The 21,966-nt window shown below is 45.8% G+C and overlaps 1 protein-coding gene across 2 annotated transcripts in view; it reads left to right on the top strand.

Annotated features, from left to right (window-relative positions):
• Nucleotides 1-21,966, top strand: part of CSMD2 (CUB and Sushi multiple domains 2) — a 683,354-nt gene that overhangs the window by 109,254 nt on the left and 552,134 nt on the right. For both annotated transcript variants that reach the window (XM_027967572.3, XM_060416549.1), the window contains exon 3: nt 21,341-21,453. In XM_027967572.3, the coding sequence (XP_027823373.2) occupies nt 21,341-21,453 (113 nt within the window). The remainder of the gene's footprint in view (nt 1-21,340; nt 21,454-21,966) is intronic.

The raw sequence follows: 21,966 nt of genomic DNA, 5'->3' as shown, positions 1-21,966 counted from the left end.
AATTCAAGCTGCCAGTTGACCTAGTCTAATGCTCTAGATAAGGAGACAGAATTCAGGGTTAAGGAGGCAGTTCTGAGTCCAGGGCTGGAGCATCATATGAATGGCACCCCTAGGAGCTGTGCCCCAGGGTGGCCCTGGAAAGCAGATAGAGTTAGAGAATCATACAGACACTGGCAGAGCCCCAAACCCCCTGCAAAAAATCCCGGGTGACCAACTCACTGCCCCTGCGGCTCCTTCCTCTCGGGTCTCCCCAGGTGAGGACACAGGGAGGGACGTTTTACTATCAACCACGATCTCGCTCTGGCGTGGATGTGATAATTCAGGTTGATCTGCCGCCGTTCACTGCCCCATCACCCGTCACCTGTGGCCTGGTCCTCAGTGCTGTGCTTCACGTTGGACAGCTGTGGGCCCCACTTGCCCTGTTTCCACAGTCCAGCCTGGCCTGGGGACCCAGCCTGAGCAGAGGCCCTGTTACTCCTTTGCTCGGAAGGGAGTCTGTGCACTGCTTCTCAAAGGCCATGGTTCTGGAGGCTTCTGTGCACCTGGTTACCTGGACCATGGGAAAACAGCAGATGTGGCCCTGTGGCCTGGGCCTTGCCCTGCCTTCCACTGTGTCCAAGGGGCCTCAGTGCCCAGGTCAGTCACAGGGATGGAGAGGGTCTGAGCTCCTCGGCTTCTTACCTGTCACCTGCTGGAGGTGGGTGTGCAGCAGCTGGTGATGATCACAGTGGTCCTTCCTGGCACAGTGCGGCACCCTGGAAGTTCTGTCTCTAATATGGAGTCCCGACCCTGCAGACCAGATGCCAGGCGCAGAGCCAGCTCTGGGGGCCAACAGGAAGAGCATGGTGGTGCAGGAGCAGGTCAGGCGGGCCACCCCATTCTCAGTGCAGTCTCCCCGCCCTCTTGCAGATACTTTCAGCATCTCAGCGCACCCAGAGCTCACAAAGACCTTGCCTGCTTTCTTCCCAAGGTAGCCTCAGCATCCACCAGAGGCTAGGCAGGCACAAGCCCCCAGGATGGAGAATCTCCAGGGAGAGACACTTGGGCTGGTCACTTGTATTTGAATAGCCATTGTTTTTGTCTCCTTGGTTTGCAAGGAGCAGGAAATGCATAGCACTTATGGATAATGCCTGTTCTCAGACGGCGCTATCTCAGGCCCTAGGTAGATCCTAGTTGCTCCATGGAGCCCCTTGAGGGCGTTCAGACTTGGAGGGCAGCCTTGGTGGAAGTCCCTGGCCCGATTTGGGGGAGGTAGCTACAGAGGCAGCAGTCTTCTGGAACACGATGGCCCCTCTTGCTCAAGCCCCCTTCCCCATGTCCATCCCACCATGCCCTCCTGAAGTTGGATGTTTCAACCTCTGCCATGGAGGATCAGGCTGGGCCAGGGTTTTCTAGCATCCCATAGAAGCAAATAAAGTCTGTGCCTGAGCAGCCTCCAGAAAAACCCCCTCTCTCGGGGAGACTGGTAATTAAGCAGTCATGGCAAAGAAGTGAAGGAGGAGCAGCTGGTTGTCTCTGTTTGTTCTGGCACTGGTTGGAGAACAATTTCATAAATTACGCATGAAGTTGGGTGTTATCTTTTCCTCCGCTCATGCCGTCCTCTTTGCTTCCAATGACCTTCCTGTCCTCTCACTACCATCCATATCCTTTGCATGACTGGCTAATAATTTATCTTTTCCATCAGCTCAGGCTGGTGGTGTCAAAATCCCCTGACACGTCTCTATCGCTGCGCTTACTGTGTTGCAGTATCATTGTGTCTTCGGCAATAATAAACTTAGTTATTAACTCCTATTGAGTACACGGCGCTGTTCTCTAATGCTGGGTATAGTCCAGGGAATCTGATGAATACAAATCCCTGCCTTCATGGAATTCACATGCTGTTGTGGAGAGATGGATTTAATAAACAAGGATTCATCAAATATGTGTCAGATGGTGATTTGCGTTACGGAGAGAAAATGCAGGACAGAGATCAGAAACCAGGAAGTGGTGGTGGGGAGGGTTGCAATTTTAAATGGCATTTTCATTGCAAACCTCAGTGTAAAAGTGAACGAGAACCTGAAAAAGATGAGGGAACCAGCCTTGCACATGTTGGGGGAAGAGATGGGATAGCTGGAGAAAGTTACAGGAGCAACATGTGCAAAGGCTCTGAGGCAGAAACTTTGCCAAGTGTGTTTGAGAAACAGCAAGGACCCATTAGGCCGGAATGACTGAGCAGAGGGAGACAAGTTGGAGATAGAGAAGTAATGGGGTGGGAGTGGGTGGTGGTAGCAGAGGACTGCCCAGGGCTTTTAGGTTGTTGTGAAACTAGGACACTTCTAGAATTCTAAGCAGAGAAGGGACACGGTTGGATTTAATCGTGCTGGCTGCTCTGTTGAGAATGACCTGTAGGAGGATGAGGGGGAAATGAGGAGACCAGTTAGGAGGTTCCTGCAATAATGGGGCAAGAGGCATATGTGTCTATCCATACACAAGATGGATGACTGTAATGAAGGTGATGAGAGTGACTGAGTTTCCAGATAAAGTAATGTGAATGCTTGAGGGCCAAGTCCAGGTCTTATAAATATCTATCCTCAGAACCAAGCATAGTACATGATATGTAATAGGGCACACACTGGACGTTTGTTAAATGAATGATTGAGGAGAAATACTTTTTCAATGTTAATGGTTGGAATAAGTCAAATTCTGGTCTCTCTTTTGAGCTTATAGAATCATAATCTCAGGTAATATCCACCTAGATTTCCTAAGCTAATGTTGTAAAGAAGGCCATTCATGGGTGTGCTAGACTGAGAAGTGTGGGGCACCAACTCTGCTTTTCTTCTTGCAGGACTTCTCAGAGCCTTCAATACCGTAATGCTCAGAATCCCAACACTTCTTAGTTTGAGGAGCCATTAAATGCTTCAGTAACTTTTCCATTGTGCGCCATGGCTAGAAGAAATACCTATCAGCTCCATCTGTGAAGAAGCAAGGTCTAACTAGCTGAATAAGTACTTACACCCTAACAACTCTGTAGCTCTTTGAAAAATAATCAATGTAAATTGAAAGAAAAAATTATACTTTTATTTCATCCTTTAAAAACTGCAAGTAATTAATGGAATGTGCACTTGTTGGGCTCTACAGAACTTCTCAGTTGGACACTCTCAGGACTTCTCTGGTGGTCCAGTGGTTAAGACTCTGTGCTCCACTGCAGGGGACTCAGGTTCGATCCCTGGTCAGGGAACTAGATCCCATGTGCTACAACTAAGACCTGGTGCAGCCAAATAAATTAAGAAAACAAAAGATTGGGCACTAGCTCACCTATTCCATACTGCTTGTCATACGGCACCTACTTTCTATCACAGCAACCATCAAACACCCATCTGCAAAGAAATGATATCATTTCATGGAATGTCGCTTCATGTTGAAACTGTAAATACTTTCAGCTAATCCTTTGTGTTTCCAACAGATACTGACTATCATAGTGTTCCTGGGAAATTTTAAATATCCCTCAGTGTGCTCTTGCCTGGAGAATCCCATGGACGGAGGGCCTGGTGGGCCGCAGTCCGTGGGGTTGCTAAGAGTCGGACACGACTGAGCGACTTCACTTTCACTTTTCACTTCCATGCATTGAAGAAGGAAATGGCAACCCGCTCCAGTGTTCTTGCCTGGAGAATCCCAGGGATGGGGGAGCCTGTTGGGCTGCTGTCTATGGGGTCGCACAGAGTCAGACATGACTGAAGCGACTTAGCAATAGCAGCAGTGCTTGTAAATTCCCTGCAGCACCCCAGGGTACCTTGGCACACTATGGTGCTGCTTTGAGTGTAGCATTTCCCAAAATTATTTGCACATGTCTCAGGAAAACCTCGGAGAAGGCGATGGCACCCCACTCCAGTACTCTTGCCTGGAGAATCCCATGGATGGAGAAGCCTGGTGGGCTGCAATCCATGGAATCGCGAAGAGTCAGAAACGACTGAGTGACTTCACTTTCACTTTTCACTTTTTTCATGCATTGGAGAAGGAAATGGCAACCCACTCCAGTGTTCTTGCCTGGAGAATCCCAGGGATGGGGGAGCCTGGTGGGCTGCTCTCTGTGGGGTCACACAGAGTTGGACATGACTGAAGTGACTTAGCCGCAGGCAAAGCTATTAATATAACACCGGATAGTATTCCATGGATTGCTCTGGGGAACTGTTGGGAGAGAGCTGGAAGAGAATACCCAGAATTCCCTGCTGCAGAACCAGAAGCTACAATCCTATGGGAAATGCTCCTGGGTGTTGACCGAGTATTTGTATTGAGAGGATTTGCATTTCCAATATAGCTGCTGCTAGCCTAATTTTAGACCTCAGCAGGAGGTCCTATTAAGACTCCGGACCTTGCTTCTACAGCTTGCATGCCTCCTAGAAAGTATATATGAAGACGTAGAAGCCTAGCATTGTTCCCACCCAGCCATGTACTTAAGACAGATATTCTGGCCTCCAAAAAGAAATGGACTTGGGCAGCTGAAAACAGAGGTTTGTACAGCCCGTGGATGTTCTCTGGAGAGATGGAAACACTTGAGAGAAGAGCCTTTGGACTTAAGCTAGGCTTTTTCAACAGCTATCTGACTACTGCTGGGTCACTCCCGGAAATGGAAGTTTATTACAAAGATGCCCAGATCTTGGCAGCACAAGAACCATCTCTGCAGAATTTTGGTTACTGTGGGTGTCAGGACTTCTGAGACCAGGAGGGTCAGTGCTCTTATATCCAGTGTAGCAGCAACACGACCTCTATGACCTGCTGCTCTGGGCATTTCATATCCCAGAAGGCTTCATGGAATCCCAACCTACAGGATACTCTGAGAAAAAAATGTGTGTTTGTATATACATATATACATATACTGGAGAAGGCGATGGCACCCCACTCCAGTACTCTTGCCTGGAAAATCCCATGGATGGAGGAGCCTGGTGGGCTGCAGTCCATGGGGTCGCTAAGAGTCGGGCACGACTGAGCGGCTTCACTTTCACTTTTCACTTTCATGCATTGGAGAAGGAAATGGCAACCCACTCCAGTGTTCTTGCCTGGAGAATCCCAGGGACAGGGGAGCCTAGTGGGCTGCCATCTATGGGGTCGCACAGAGTCGGACACGACTGAAGTGACTTAGCAGCAGCATATACACATAGTGGTAAAGAACCTGCCAGCCAGTGCAGGAGACATAAGAGACACAGCTTTGATCCCTGGGTTGGGAAGATTCCCTGGAGGAGGGCACAGCAGCCCACTTCAGTATTCTTGCCTGGAGAATCCCATGGACAGAGGAGCTTGGAGGGCTACAGACCATAGGGTCCCCAAAGAGTTGGAAATGACTGAAGCGACTTAGCACACACATATAACATATACTTAAAAGCAGAGAAGGCCCAATTTTCCCAAGTTTCCTAGTTTTAGGAGCTCTTGATGAAATGCAAATAGAAGGTATCAGTGAGAACATGTTTCAGTAGGGGTGTCTGTGTGTGTCTGTGTATTAAGTGTGATTATGACTAATGTCCATCAATTACCTGAAAATTACTGGATGATGCCTGTAATGATAGTTCTGTTTTTAGCTTAATGGTTTATGTTATCCAACTAGTGGCTGCTATCTGTAGGGCTGCTGGCAAATCAAAACACTGTTTGCCAAGCCTGTCAGTGTGACAAATGTTGCTTACATTTACTCTTTTATTCCCAAGGTCAATTGCCATGTCTCTTTTTTAATATCATTGTTTGACGTGCTAAGTGCCTTAAATGAGAGCCACTTAATAAAGGCCCAATTTACTCCTTTACTGTCTATTCCCCGATAATTCTGTACTAGTTGGGCCCTTTAAGACTGCAAGGACGAGACATGCGTGGATCACCCGCACAATTACTGAGCCCGTGTGGAACAACGAGAGAGTCCACGCGTGGCATCAGAAAGATCCCACGTGAAGCAAATGCAATCCTGCATGCTGCAGCTAAGACCCAAGGCAGCTAAATTAATTGTAAAAAGAATTCAAATTAATTCTTTTTTCTTTTTTTAAAATATAAATTTATTTATTTTAATTGGAGATTAATTACAATATTGCATTGAAAAAAGAATGAAAGGGTTTATGATTGAATGTATTGGGCAACTGTTATATAATCTGTTCCTGCCTTGGAAGTTTGCTATTAGCTTATTAAAAGCCCCCATAAACCTTTTTTTTTTCCTATTTTCTGAAAAATTCTTGCTTCACTTTGTTTAACCCTGCATTTCCCATTTCTATTTAACCACTAAACACCTGGAATATCCTTTGGAAAATAATCTAGTATCTGTACTTTGCAGGAGAATTGAGCTGCGTTCGTTCAGCACTCCCTGTGTTGCGTGGCCCCAAGACTACTTCTTTTAGCTTAGGTCCAATGCTTGACTAGGATGGCTCAGAGGACTCAGCATATAGTCACACTCCTGACTATGATTTATTGCAGTGAAAGGATACAGCGCAAAACAGCAAAGGAAAACTGTTCATGGGATGAAGGTTGGGGGCAGAAACCAGGCACAATCTTCCAAGAGTCCTCTCCCAGTGGGAACACACAGACTGAAGCTCAGCTGGAGACTCGGTGCCCAGAGTTTTTTTATTGGGGGCAGATTGCATGGGCACCCTCTGCCTGGCATGTGTCGAAGTTCCAGGTTTGGAGGGAAAACAGGTGTTCAGGAGAAACCACTGTGTTTGTACAGATAGTTTAGGACCCTCTTAACAGTTCTGGGAAAGACGGGGACCCTCCTGAAGTCCGTCTTCCCAGACCCCAGCCAAGGGCCAGCCTTGTAGATTGGCCTTTCACAGGATAATAGTCAAGCCTTTTCTGTCTACTCTCTGACGGTTGTTCATTCATTTACATATTTGTCTTAATCACCTCAGGTTGCTAGAACAAAAACACCTTAGACTGGGTGGCTTATAAACAACAGAGATTCATTTCCCATGCTTGGGTGCTGCCAGCACAACGAAGATCTGGTGTTGCAGATCCTCCAATGAGGAACCCTCTTCTGGGTTGCGCCACCTTCTCATCGTATCCTCACGTGGTGGATGGAGAGCAGAGAGGAGGCAAGTTTTCTTGTGACTCCCGTAAGAGCACTAATTCCATTCAAGAGGAGTCCACCCTCCCAACCTCCTTGATTCCTTAATTAGGAATCAAAGGCCCCACAAACTAATACCATCGTGTTACCTGCAGGTATTTAGGTTTCAACATATGAATTTGGGAGGGGCATAGTTCACCTCATTTGTGCTAGCAATGCGGAGAAATTAGGAAGGGATTTCCTATCAAGAAGGAAAGACAGATACATCTCAAGCAATTCAATAAGAAAATCAATTCATTATGATTGGAATGCATATTATAAAGAAGTACTCTGTTCTTGGAGAACATTTATCAGAGGTTCCAAAACTCTTTCCTAGAGAAACTAACATTCAAACAGAGACCCCCAGAAGTTAGTGGGAGATGGATAGGTCAGGTGGTGGCTGCCTGGGTGGCTCAGGGGGACAGCAGTGCTCACAGCCCTAGGGGCAGTACATGCAAAGGCCCTGGGGCACATTCAAGGGAAGTGTAAAGGCCAGTGTCGATGCAGACCAAGTACTACAGAGGCAAAGCCTTGAGCTCCATCACCCAAGGGATGGTCTGTCTCTGTCACTCCCAGTCATCATGCCCTGGGAAGTGACCAGATCTCTGGTTTCACTTGAGGTTTAGAGGTCCAGCCACAGCAACTCCTTGTATTGTCCCCTATCCTCAGAAGGCCACCGTGTGCTTGGAAGACATTTGCACAAATCTTTACTCTCCCATCTCTCCCATCCTTCTGTTTCTCTTGACATTCAGTTGCTAAGTCATTTCCCAATGCTTTGTGGCTCCATGGACTGCAGCACACCAGGCTTCCCTGTCCTTGACTATCTCCCAGAGTTTGCTCAGACTCATGTCCATTGAGCTGATGATGCCATCCTACCATCTCATCCTCTGTTGCCCCCTTCTCTTCTTGTCTTCAGTGTTTCCCAGCATCAGGGTCTTTTTCAGTGAGTTGGGTCTTTTTCAGTGAGTCAGCTCTTTGCATCAGGTGGCCAAAATATTGGAGCTTCAGCTTTAGCAACAGACCTTCTAATGACGGTTCAGGGTTGATTTCCTTTAGGAGTGACCTGTTTCTCTAGACACTGGGGATCAGGATTTACACATATGCCAGTAATGGAGTCACTTCTCTGTAATAATGGATTCCAAGGCTTTAGCCTGGAGTTTGTAAAGATAAGAATTCCATTCTGATCTTCCCCATGGGTCCTCTGACCAGTAGAAGCAAAGCCACGTCCTGGTGAGCTTGGCCCACGGCTCTGGCCTGCCTCTGACGTTCCGCATCTGAGACCCATTGGCACTCAGTAAGTAACTGAGAAATTAAAATTGGATTGACCTTGAGAGGCAGCCCATTCCTTCCGCAAGCATGTGTGATTGCCCACGTTCTTCTGTTTGTGGACCCAAGTCGCCCCCACCCCCAAGCCTCTGTCCTGGTGGCTCTGGTTCTGGCTCATCATTTCATGAGGACGTGATGTGTCGGGCATGGCCTTTCCAGGATTTGAAGACTATTCTCATTCTGACCAGTTCTCTTTCACTTTTCATGCCCACTTTCTTCAACTGTTGCTCACCTGACAGGGTTCCCTTCATGGTCTTATTCCAACCTTTGCATTTCAGAGCCCAGAGGCTCTAGCGTAAGTAGTGGATAGTCAGTTAACTAAGAGCCTTCTCAAGCACAGGTACCACCTTCTGGAGTTAGAAGACTATTTTATTTATTTTTACAGAAAGGAATATGCAAATGCTTCCCTTGGGTGAAAGAAGTATCGTATCATTGCATTAAAAAAAAATCGACCTAGAGTCCCCACTCAGGAAGGTGAAAAGTTCCGTTTAAGCCCATGTTGGGGTTACCACAAAGTCATGCACAGATCCTAATATTCCACAAGGGCCCCCGGTCTTCAGGCCATACTGGCCGCTACTGATCTGCTCACAGCTCCAGAGCTTCTTGCAGGTGGACAGCACCCTTCAGCTGAATCCGTGCTGACCTGCGTAGGGGAGTGCCAGCCCTTTGGTGGGCAGTCCAGCCTTGCTTGGTACCCCACGGAGCCATTCCCTTCTCAGGGTCTACCCCCTCCTCAGCCTCCACCGAGTGCAGAGGGTGTGGGTCCAAGCAGGGGGCAGTCTCACCTCGCTTCCTCTCCACCCTCCCCGTACCTTCCTTTGTCCCCTCTTACTGACAGCCCCTGTAAAAGCCTCTCTGCTTCCTGAAGATATTCAGAACCGGCTGGTTTTCCCTTGTGTCTCACTCCAGTTTGTGGGTATGTAGGGAGGTCACAGTAAGTGTTTCTTAACTAAGTCCTATTCTCTCCCCGTCCTGTTGCCCATCCTGGCAGCGGCAGGATGAACTGTGACACCGTGCGGCTGCCTCTGGAAGTGACAGATAACCCTCCATTCACTCACTCAAAAATAAATATGCAGAGGCTTGGACATGGATGGGCAAAGCAAACATAGCCACTGTCTTCTTGGAGATCTGAACAGAATAATCAAACACAAAAACTAAGAGACGTCTCCTTTGATAAACGTCTGCTTAGAAACTGCTTTTTAATAACAGCACTGTGCTGGGTGCAGTGCGTGTGCTCACTTGTGTCTGACTCTTTGCGACCCCATGGACTGTAGCCCACCAGGCCCTTCTCTCCATGGAATTTTCCAGGCAGGAATTCCGGATGGGTTGCCATTTCCTAATCCAGAGTATCTTCCTGACCCACAGATCGAACCCACGTCTCTTGCATCTCCTGCAACAGCAGGTGGATTCTTTACTAACTACACCACCTGGGAAATCTTGGAACTGTGATGAATGCTAGCAAAGAAAATAAAAAAGGTAACAGTCAGGATGGACCATGTATGGCTACGTGTATTAATCACACAAATAACACAAATACTTTTTATATTTTTGATGCTTTGACAGTTTGGGGCTTTGCTGACCCAAGAGAGGTGGCCCCTCCTCAGTTCAGTTCAGTTCATTTCAGTCACACAGTCGTGTCCAGCTCTTTGCGACCCCATGAATCGCAGCAGCCAGGCCTCCCTGTCCATCACCAACTCCCAGAGTTTACTCAGACTCACGTCCATTGAGTCTGTGATGCCATCCAGCCATCTCATCCTCTGTCGTCCCCTTCTCCTCCTGCCCACAATCCCTCCCAGCATCAGAGTCTTTTCCAATGAGTCAACTCGTAGCATGAGGTGGCCAAAGTACTGGAGTTTCAGCTTTAGCATCATTCCTTCCAACGAAATCTCAGGGCTGATCTCCTTCAGAATGGACTGGTTGGATCTCCTTGCAGTCCAAGGGACTCTCAAGAGGCTTCTCCAACACCACAGTTCAAAAGCATCAATTCTTCATCGCTCAGCCTTCTTCACAGTCCAACTCTCACATCCATACATGACTACTGGAAAAACCATAGCCTTGACTACTTTGTCGGCAAAGTAGTGTCTCTGCTTTTGAATATGCTATCTAGGTTGGTCATAACTTTTCTTCCAAGGAGTAAGCGTCTTTTAATTTCATGGCTGCAGTCACCATCTGCAGTCATTTTGGAGCCCAAAAAAGTAAAGTCTGACACTGTTTCTACTGTTTCCCCATCTATTTCCCATGAAGTGATGGGACCAGATGCCATGATCTTCGTTTTCTGAATGTTGAGCTTGAAGCCAACTTTTTCACTCTCCTCTTTTACTTTCATCAAGAGGCTTTTTAGTTCCTCTTTACTTTCTGCCATAAGGGTGGTGTCATCTGCATATCTGAGGTTCTTGATATTTCTCCCGGCAATCTTGATTCCAGCTTGTGTTTCTTCCAGCCCAGCGTTTCTCATAATGTACTCTGCATAGAAGTTAAATAAGCAGGGTGACAATATAGAGCCTTGACGTACTCCTTTTCCTATTTGGAACCAGTCTGATGTAGAGAACTATTCTTCTGGGAGTGAGCCTTTTATATGAAAATCAACCAATCCATAGCTCACCCAGGTGCTCTACTAGGCTCTCACCCTCTCAGTAGCCGTCCCCTGTGCTAATCACCCCAGAGTCAGGCAACTAAGGGCGGCCACCCACTCGCTCGCCGCCCTCCTCACCCATTCCTTCCCCCATGAAAACCTCAGTCAGCCCTTGCTCACGATTGGCTCCTGTCCCTTCTACATCCCCACCTACCCTGGCACTTCCTGGCTTGGCCCTGTGTTGCAAAAGGCATGCTTCCTCCCCCAACTTTGGGAACTGCAACAAACTAATTTTCCAGTGACAATTGCCTCCTCATGTGTTGCCCTCACCCTATCTGAAGAGTAATAAAACTCCACATTTTGAAACATTGAGGGTAACAAACAACCCTGAAATCTCAAAGGCTTAACTCACTAAAAGTTTCTTTCTTGCTCGTCTATTGGGTTGGCCAAAAAGTTCATTCCTTCCACAAGCTCTTATGGCAAAATTGGAACGAACTTTTTGGCCAACCCAATGCACACAAAAGATATTTGCAGGGGCTCCCTGCTTGGGGAGTCACTCAGAGACCCTGGCTGACTGGGACCCAAGTTCACTGCAGCAGGGGAAAAAGGAAGGGGAACTGGGCCAAAGGAACCCAGGTTCCTCGAGACTCCTTCCATGAAACAGCACACTCCTCTGCTACCCATGCATCTTTGGCGACACCAGTGCCGGGGCCAATCATGAGCTCAGCAGCGGTGGGGAGGGCCATTGCACTAGTGTCTGGAAGGAAAGCTGGAGATATATGAAGACCAGCAGTGACCTGCATGGGGACCTTCAAGAATGCAAAATAGATTCGCCAGTCTATGTCTGACGCAGGATGCAGCATGCTTGGGGCTGGTGCATGGGGATGACCCAGAAAGATGTTATGGGGAGGGAGGTGGGAGGGGGTTCATGTTTGGGAATGCATGTAAGAATTAAAGATTTTAAAATTTAAAAAAATAGCATATAATTTTGCTGAGAAAGTCTGTATACTCAAAGCTATGATTTTCCATAGTCATGTATAGATGTGAAAGCTGAACCATAAGAAAGGCTGAGTGCCAAAGAATTGATGCTTTTGAACTGTGGTGTTGGAGAAGACTCTTGAGGGACTGCAAGGAGAGCAACCAGTCAATCCTAAAGGAAATCAACCCTAAATATTAATTGAAAGGATTGATGATGAAGCTGAAGCTCCAATACTTTGGCCACATGGTACAAAGAGCTGACTCATTGGAAGAGACCCTTATAATGGAGAAAATTGATGGCAAAGGATGAGATGTTAAGATAGCATCACCATGGACATAAATTTGCCAAACTCCTGAAGATAGTGGAGGACAGAGGGTCCATGTGATCACAAAGAATTGGACATGACTTAGCAACTGAACAATAAGATATTTTAGAGATTATAAATTATGCTATTTTAATTTTAGTGTTCACTTGTTCTTTGTTAGTAAATTGAAAAAAATTGATTTTTATGTCTATTTTGTATCCTGCAACAGTGCTAAATTCACTTAAAAAAAAAAAAAGATAGACTAGTCTGGGAGATAAAGAGTGTACCTTTCTGAAAATAATGTTGACATTCGAGATGAGATTCGAATAATGAGAAGGGGTTAATTAGACAAATAGGTGGAGAGGATGTGAGAAAGTGTTCTAAGAAGGAAATAATGTGTGAAAAGGCCTAAAGATGATGGGTTGGCCGATATGATGGGATGGAAGCCGGCAGTGTTTCAGGCAGAGAGGTGTGGAAAAGGATCTTACCACTGGCACGGGAGAGCGGACTCATGGGATCATACATGGGCTTTTCAAGTCTGCTTTATTGCTGTTTTCAAGTTCTCAGCAGGAAATGTACCCCTGATTGCCTGCCCTCTGTGTACGGCTGCCCCTTCCCTTGACCAAAGTAGACTGGAGCCAGGCAGGATATAGGGCAGAGTGGGCAGGGGCTGAGTGGGACAGGCCTTGTGGACCTCCTTATGGAAGTCTTAGTCGTAAGGACAGTTGGAAGCCACTGATGGATTCTGAATTGTAACAGTGAGAAATTTGTGGTCATGGCATCACCAGTCTCCAAGACCCTGGGTTCCTCTGAGCAGGGAGAAAAAAGCCCAGAGAAGGTTCATGAAGAAGTGGGAAAGACAAGAAGCCTTGGTAAAGTGAAAGAAGAGTATTAGTTAACATCGATGGCCATGCCACCTGTTTGCAAAAGCTGTTCTCTGCACATTCGATAGTCAACAAGAAGATAGTAGTAGCCTGTTGCCAGAGAAGGCAATGGCACCCCACTCCAGTACTCTTGCCTGGAGAATTCCAGGGACGGGGGAGCCTGGTGGGCTGCCATCTATGGGGTTGCACAGAGTCGGACACGACTGAAGCGACTTAGCAGCAGCAGCAGCAGCAGCAGCAGGAGCCTGTTGCCCTTCTTGCCATCGTTGTACCCCGTTTCTCTAATAAGTCTGGATTGCACTATTGAACAATACCTCACTCCTTTCAATATAGTATTTAGACTTGTCAGATAAAAGATGTGCAAGTCTGAAAGTTTTATTTGCTTATTCCGACACGCAACGTGATAACTCCTCCTGACTTAGGGGGTCGTCAGCTCGTCTGAGATCGATTCAGTGGTAAGAAGCAGGTGAGGGAGAAGCAGGCAGTGGGGCAGAAGCATGATGAGTCAGGTCTCCAGGTGGGGAGACTTGAGTTCCCACCCCCTCCAGCTTTAGCGCCACTGAGGAACTCTCCATCTTAGAATTTATCTCCCAAGCCTGGGAAAGAGCAGAACAGTGGTAAATATCTGATTAGAGAAAATGCCTAGAAAGCTGCAATTCCATATATTGCAAGTGATAAAACTGTAATTGTTTGTTGACAGTGTACATTAACTCTCCACAGCTTGTGTCAATATAATACTAAGAAACTAGGGTCTAGGAATCTTTAACGGCAGCTCAAAAACATGGAACGAGCTAGGGGAATAAAATCAACATGTTCTGCTCGGTGGGGAGGATGCCGTTTTCAGAGATGACTTCACGGGAGAAGCCGTGGTGAGGTGTGAGACTTCTCCGTGAAGCTGAGTGTCGTCGAGGGTCTGGGAAGAGCGCCTGAGGCATAATTCTGGTGCACATGATGGGAGGCAAGTTGCAGGTGCTCTGAACTGGGCCCGCATGGAGGCAGAGATAAAGAAGGCCAGCTGAGATGAGGCCTGAGGGTCAGATCCAGACAGAGGTCTGACCTCTAGTGGGATGTTCTGGTGTTTTGATAGAAGGGTCCTTTGGGAGCAGCAGTCTGGCAACATCATATACGAACATCTGGGGGTGGAGAAGGTGCGTGGGCAAGTCCGTGGGAAGTCAGTGAATAAGACAGTGGCGGCCTGGGGGCCAGGGGCTGTGCTTCTGGTGGTCAGCCCATTTCCAGCGAGAACCCAGCCAGGGGTGCAGGTGTGTGTGTTTGCTGGTGGTCGGGGGCGGGCAGGGACAATGTAGGGGTTGGAATGAACAGGAGGTAGCTGAAGGGAGGATCCCACCGAGGACCAAGTAGCAGGCCAAGGTTCAAACTAAGTAGACTGGCCAATAAAAATATAATGTGAGCTACATATCCAATTTTTTAAAACTTTTAATTTTGAGGTAATTATAGATTCACAGGAAGTTGTAAAGGTGATACAGAGATGTTCCATGGACCCTTCACTCAGGTTCTCCCAACAGGTGCATCTAAAGTGTGGGTGGTACAGTCTCAAAACTGGGAAACAGATGTTGGTGCAATGTGTGTGCGTACTTGTGTGTCATTTTATCTTGCTTGTCACCACCAGTGCAATCGAGATGCAGAATTATTGCCACAAAGATCTCCCTCGTGCTGCTCCTTTATAACCACCCCGCTCCCCATCCCCAACCCCTGGCAACCACTCATCCACTTTCCGTATCTTTAATGCTGTCATTTCCAAAATGTTATGTTGATATAAATGGAGTCATCTGCTACATCATCTTTTGAAATAAGCATTTCTTTTTTTCACTAAGCATAATGCCCCAGAGATCCATCCCAGTCATATGCATCAATAGTCCATTTGCTTTTATCAGTGAGTAGTATACCATGGTTTCATAGCATCACTGATTCAGTGGACATGAACTTGGGCAAATTCCAGGAGATAGTGAGGGACAGGGAAGCCTGGCGTGCTGCAGTCCCTGGGGTCACATGGACATGACTGAGCGAGGATGTACTGCAGTTGGTTTAATTATTCACCTATTATAGGACATTTTGGGGCTTCCCTGGTGGCTCAGATGGTAAAGTCTACCTGCAGTACAGGAGACCTGGGTTCAATCCGTGGGTTGGGACGATTCCCTGGAGAAGGAAATGGCAACCCACTCCAGTATTCTTGCCTGGAAAATCCCATGGATGGAAGAGCCTGGCAGACTACAGTCCATGGGGTTCCAGAGTTGGACACACCTGAATGACTTCACTTTCACTTTATGGGACATATTTGGTTGTTTTCTGTTGGGGGCTATTACAAAAACAAACAAGCAAAGCTGCTCTGAAGAATCATTCGCAGGTTTTCATGTGGATACCAGTTTTCATTTCTCTGGGATAAATGCCCACGGTTGTGATTGCTGAGTTGTATGACTAGTAATATGTGTAGTATTTTTAAAACAGAAATTGTCTGTTTTCCAGAATATTAGCACCGTCTTACATTCTGCCAGCAACGTATGAAAGATCCGGCTGCTCTGCCTCGTAGTTAACCTTCGGTGTTGTCGCTGTCCTTATTTTTACCTGTTCTAATGGTGTATAGTAATATCTCATCGTGGGCTTAATTTCCCTTTCCCTAATGGCTAATGATGTTGAACATTTTTCATGTGCTTATTTCCCATCCATGTATCCTCTCTTAGTGAAATGTCTTTTCATGTCTTTTGCCAAGTTTCCAATTGGATTGTTAGATCCTTGCCTGGTTCTCAGTTTTAGGAGAAAAACATTCAGTCTTTCATCATTAAGTGTGATGTTAGCTATAGGGTTTTTGGAGATGTTCTTTATCAAGTCAGAAAGTTTCCTTCTATCCTAGTTTTATGAAAGTTTCTTTTTAAAAAAATTTTATATTAGAGTGACTATGCCAAAGCCTTTGACTCTGTGGATCACCACAAACTGTGGAAAATTCTGAAATAGATGGGAATACCAGACCACCTGACTTGCCTCTTGAGAAACCTGTATGCAGGTCAGGAAGCAACAGTTAGAACTGGACATGGAACAACAGACTGGTTCCAAATAGGAAAAGGAGTACATCAAGGCTGTATACTGTCACCCTGCTTATTTAACTTATATGCAGAGTACATCATGAGAAATGCTGGGCTGGAAGAAGCACAAGCTGGAATCAAGATTGCCAGGAGAAGTATCAATAATCTCAGATATGCAGATGACACCACCCTTATGGCAGAAAGTAAAGAACTAAAGAGCCTCTTGATGAAAGTGAAAGAGGAAAGTAAAAAAGTTGGCTTAAAGCTCAACATTCAGAAAACGAAGATCATGGCATCTGGTCCCATCACTTCATGGAAAATAGATGGGTAAACAGTGACAGACTTTATATTTTGGGGGGCTCCAAAATCACTGCAGATGGTGACTGCAGCCATGAAATTAAAAGACACTTGGTCCTTGGAAGATAAGTTATGACCAACCTAGACAGCATATTTAAAAGCAGAGACATTACTTTGCCAACAAAGGTCTAGTCAAGACTGTGATTTTTCCAGTAGTCATTTATGGATGTGAGAGTTGGACTGTACAGAAAGCTGAGTGTCAAAGAATTGATGGTTTTAAACTGTGGTATTGGAGAAGACTCTTGAGAGTCACTTGGACTGCAAGGAGATCCAACCAGTCCATCCTAAAGGAAATGAGTCCTGAATATTCACTGGAAGGACTGACGTTGAAGCTGAAACTCCAGTACTTACCACCTGATGCAAAGAACTGACTCATTTGATAAGACCCTGATGCTGGGAATGATTAAAGGCGGGAGGAGAAGGGGACAACAGAGGATGAGATGGTTGGATGGCATCACCAACTCAATGGACCAGTTTGAGTGAACTCCGGGAGATGGTGATGGACAGGGAGGCCTGGCGTGCTGCGATTCATGGGGTCGCAAGGGGTTGGGCGTGACTGAGCGACTGAGCTGAACTGGATGATTGATTCGCAGTGTTGCGTTAGTGTCAGGTGTACAGGGAGGGAGTGAGTTATACATGCCTGCGTATCTGGGGGCTTCCCTTACGGCTCAGCGGTAAAGAGTCTGTAATGCAGGAGACCTGGGTTCAGTCATTGGGTTGAGAAGATTCTCTGGAGAAGGAAGTGGCAACTCACTCCAGTATTCTTGTCTATGAAATCCCATGGACAGAGGTGCCTAGTAGACTGCAGTCCATGTGATCTCAAAAGTCCGACACCACTTAGGGACTACACCACCACCACCGCTCATGTGTCTATTCTTTTTCATATTCTTTTCCCATACAGGTTAGTACAGAGCATGGAGTGGGGTTCTGTGTGCTATGCACTAGGTCCCTGCTGATTTTCTATTTTATATATAGTAGTGTGTATGTTAACCTCAACCTCTGAATTTATACCTTCTCCCTTTGGCAACCGCATGACTGCACTCTGTGAGTCTATAAAATATATATTTTTTAAAACTATGGATGAGTGTTGAATTTTGCCAAGTGCTTTCTCTTCATTGTTGATATGATCATGTGATTTTTCTACTTTTGCCCTGTTAATATAGTGAATTGCTTTGGTTTTCAGAAATTGAACCAGCCTTGTGTCCTCGGAATTAAACCCCACTTGGTAACGGTATATAATTATTTCCTGTGTTGCTGAATTCTCTTTGCTAATATTTTGTTAAGTCATTTTGTGTTTCTATTCTGTGGGGTATTAGTCCTGAGCCTTTTTTGTTTGTACTACCTTTGGTTTCGGTATCGGGGGGTAATATTTGCCTCATAAAATGAGTTTGGAAGTGCTCCTTTCTCTTTTCTGGAAGACATTGTATAAAATTGGTGTAAGTTCTTTATGCATTTGGTAGAATTCTCTGTTGGAACCTTCTGGGTCTGGGTATTTCCTTTGGGGGAATTTTTAAATGACTAATTCAATTTCCTTTATAGCCGTAGGGCTATTGAAATGATTTATCTCATTTGAAAAGTTGTGGTAGTTTGTGCTTTTCAAGGAACTGGTCCATTTCATCCAATTTGCCAATTGCACGTGTGTGATTTGTGATATTTTCTTATTATCTTTTTGATAACTATAGGCTCTGTTTTCCTCAACGTTTGCTAACGTGATAGATGAAAAATGAGGCTTTGGGACTGAGTTTCCTATTTTTTATATTTTTTAGGTGGAGCATCTTTCTGTTTCTGTGTATATCCTTTGCTCTTTCCTTCCTTTCCTGTTTCTTTTTCATATTGATTTGTTAGTATTCTTTATAGATTATGAATACTAAACGAATTCCTGTCATATATATGTAGTCTTCCAAATTTGCGCTTCTTATGTTTTTTTTTTTTACAGGTTTTTTTGTTTTTGTGTTTTGCTTCACATGCACGCTTTGAATTTTCATGTAATTAAATCAATCAGTATTTTCCTTTAATGCATATGAGGTTTCATGCTATATTCAGCAGTATTCAATCAATTTCAAGAGACAGAACCCAAATCAAACTAACTTGAACAAAAAAAAGAAGAAAGGAAAAGGAAAAAAGGGGAAAGAAAAGGAAGGAATAAAGAATGCTGGCTCGGGTAGAAGTGGGTCACTCTGCATGGCTGCGGGAAGTGTCTCCATGAGGCATCGTAGGACTCTGTCCCCCTCCTCACTGTTCAGCTTCGTCTCCATCTGTATGAGACATCATTTTCTCTACAGCAGATAGTGTCTGTGTAATGACACACACGACTGATGACAGTCTTGAGCTAACAATCTAATGATTTAGAACCCCTAGATAAAAGACACTTGAAGGCTGTATATCACATCCCATGGAAGGACTCAGAATGACTCTGCTTGGATTAGGTGTCCTCCTCCTTCTTCCCTATGCCTTGAACCACTCCATAAAGATGAAGGATTTGCCGTGATTGGTCATTTGCCCAGTTCTGTGGCTAGTGAGTGGGTAGGGTACCTGTCGGAACCCAGTGCAGTGACAGCTGTCTCAAAGAATGACGGGCGGGTGGAAGCCAAAGCAGCTCTCTAACCATACTCAGAAAGACCTTCCTCAGTAAGTAGGTTAAACAGTAGTTTGTTTTCTTCTAATGTGTATGGCTTCATTATTTGACATATGAATTTTTTGCCCTTGTGAGAAAATGGGGGAGATAGAGACAGAAAGACAGGGGCAGTGATAGGGAGAGAATATGGGATGATGGAGAGCCTCTTTGCTGGGTGTTTGTATACCTGCAAAGAAGATGACCTCGAAAAGTATTTGGCCTCCCATTTTAGTTTGGTGACTTTGCCTTCTCTTTTCCTTCAATGTATTGTGTTAACCTGAATCCTATAAGATTAGGATGGTGGGAAAGACAAGGGCTTCACCCTCCACAGGGCTTTTCACGGTGGGTGTTACAAACAGCTGACTTAATTTGGTTGAACCCAATACCCATGCCCTTCAGGGGACATCTGGGTGTCCAGATAGTATAGCAATGGGAGGATCGGAGGTGAACCAGGGGGCACCACAAGCATCCCTTACTGCTTGAAAATGGAGGTAAAGCTGTACCTTGAATTCCTCCGTGAGTGTGTGCAGATGAGCCTCAGACAGGGACCAAAAGACAGAGGTGGATAGGAGCCTGGCCACCCCACCGCCACCTTTGTGCACAATCTCATCGCCTGTGGGGGCCAACCTGTGTGGATGTCTGGAAGCAGACTTCTTTCCTAAAATGTGTCCCCAAGTGTTCAGTGAAGGCTCCATTGTTTTATCTTTTTAACGTTAGAAGACTCTTTCAAAGATGACTCTCTTGTGCTGAAAGCATGTTATTTCAGATTCAACAGTTCCTTTTGTTTCACCCCTGTTTCTTTTTCTTCACTTAACTAGTGGGGGAAAAAAATTACGCATTTTAATTTTAAAAGCATGTACAATATGATCCCATTTGTATGAAATTATTTCATTGAATATGATCTGAACTAAGGATCCTTCCATCTCTTTGTGTGTCAACTGTCAAGAATGATTATTTCTAGATTGCATTGGGCTTTTATTTTTTGCTTTCATCTTTTAAAAATAATAAGCACTTATCATTTCTATAAAAGCAGTAGACCTATTCCTTTTAAAGGATAAAGTCTATGGTAAGAAGGATCCACATTCTGCTACTTAGAGCTGGATATATTTTCCTCTGTATGTGAATAAATAAGTACTGTCTGTTGGCGATCATTCATTGTAAATTTGTGGCAAAGTCTACCCAGAGCCTCAGAGGACCCCAGCCAGGAAGGGAGGAGTCAGCGTCACTGAAGCAAACTTGGGTCTGGTGCCCACAAGTGGTAATGCCACTGACGCCAGGCTGTGGTTTATTGTAAGACACCAAGCAAGGAGCCCAGGCTGCTAGTGCTTAAAAAGCCCCAAACCCCCAAAGGCTTTCAGCAAAAGGCTTTTAAAGACAGGGTGATGGAGACGGGTTGTGAGTAAGTGATCAGTGGACCTTCTTCTGATTGGTTGGTGGTGAGGTCACTGGGAGTCAGCATCATCAAGCTTCTGTTTGCAATCAGTCTGGGGATCTATGTGCTGGGTAGGCTGCATACAGTTAACTTCTTCCACCTGGCGGGTGTTTCAGCATCTGCAAAAGAGCTCAAAGGACATGGCTCAGAATATTATTTTGGAGAAGGAAATGGCAACCCACTCCAGTATTCTTTCCTGGAGAATCCCAGGGACAGAGGAGCCTGGTGGGCTGCCGTCTCTGGGGTCGCACAGAGTCAGACACGACTGGCGCGACTTAGCAGCAGCAGCAGAATATCATTTATAGCCCTTGAGGAGGAACTGAAGGTCCTTGACTTTGTCTAATGGCTAAACTTTTATTATTTTTTCTTGCTTGACTGTTTTCCTTTCTGCATTTTCTCGCTTATCTAACTGAATTTACCCTTTGGAACTTTGGGAAGGCCTAGGAGGCTGCAGTTTATCTACAGATAAGATGCAGGCGGAGGGCATGGGTGGAGGGAGTCTGTGTGGAGGAGGAGAAAGAGAGGAGGCACAAATGAGGCAGACCTGCAGATTAGGGGCGGCCCATGGCTTGGGAGAGTAGGCCTCCATATTTCTGTGTCTGGTCTCCAGCACTCTTGCTGGGAATTACTTTATCTTGGAACACCTTGCGTGTGCCGGGTGTTCAGCTTTCATATCCTTCCCTGTGCCTAGATCGGCATCATGCATCCAGCATGTACTCAATAAATGCGTCAGGGATGTGCGGTTCCCGGGGGTTCATCCTCCCTCCAGCTCACCTCTTTGTCTTTCAGGCTCACAGGCTTTCAGCTGCCAGCCACCATCGTCAGTGCGGCCACCACGCTCTCTCTGCGCCTCATCAGTGACTATGCGGTCAGCGCACAGGGATTCCGCGCCAGCTATGAGGGTAGGTGTCTCGGCCTGGCCTACGGGAGCCTGGGGAGTGAAGTTCGAATAGCCACAGGCAGGGTTGCATGGTTCTCACCTGCCGAGAAGGGCTTCTTCAGATTCAAAGCTTGTGCCTGTCCTAAGGAGGCTGCTTACTAACCAGTAACTCAGTTACTTAAATTGCTCCTGCCGTGTTTCTAGGAAGCTGAGGCTTGAAATCAGACCTGAGCTGCAATAGTTTATCTTGAGGGTCTGGTAACATCTGCTCTCTCCCCTTAACTGGGTTTTATTGTGTTTCTATTTTTTTAAATTCTGTTTTCTCCTGGGCTTCACTGTATTACCAAATACCTCAACTTGGTTTTAGAAATAAGGGAGATATAAACCCTAAGTAGAAGACATAAAAGAAGTAGCTTGAATTTTTTTTTTTTTTTTTTTTTGGCTCACTAGCTTTATATCATTCAGGGGAGAACAATCAATTTTTCTTTAATAGCAGAGATTAGGGTTTCTTGGTTTGAGTTATGCAAATAATTTC

The sequence above is a fragment of the Ovis aries genome, chromosome 1 (genome assembly GCF_016772045.2).
Source record: "Ovis aries strain OAR_USU_Benz2616 breed Rambouillet chromosome 1, ARS-UI_Ramb_v3.0, whole genome shotgun sequence".
In the NCBI taxonomy this organism is placed as follows: domain Eukaryota; kingdom Metazoa; phylum Chordata; class Mammalia; order Artiodactyla; family Bovidae; genus Ovis; species Ovis aries.
The sequence above is the reverse complement of the archived record's forward strand: the minus strand, read 5'-3'. Positions and strand labels throughout refer to the sequence as shown.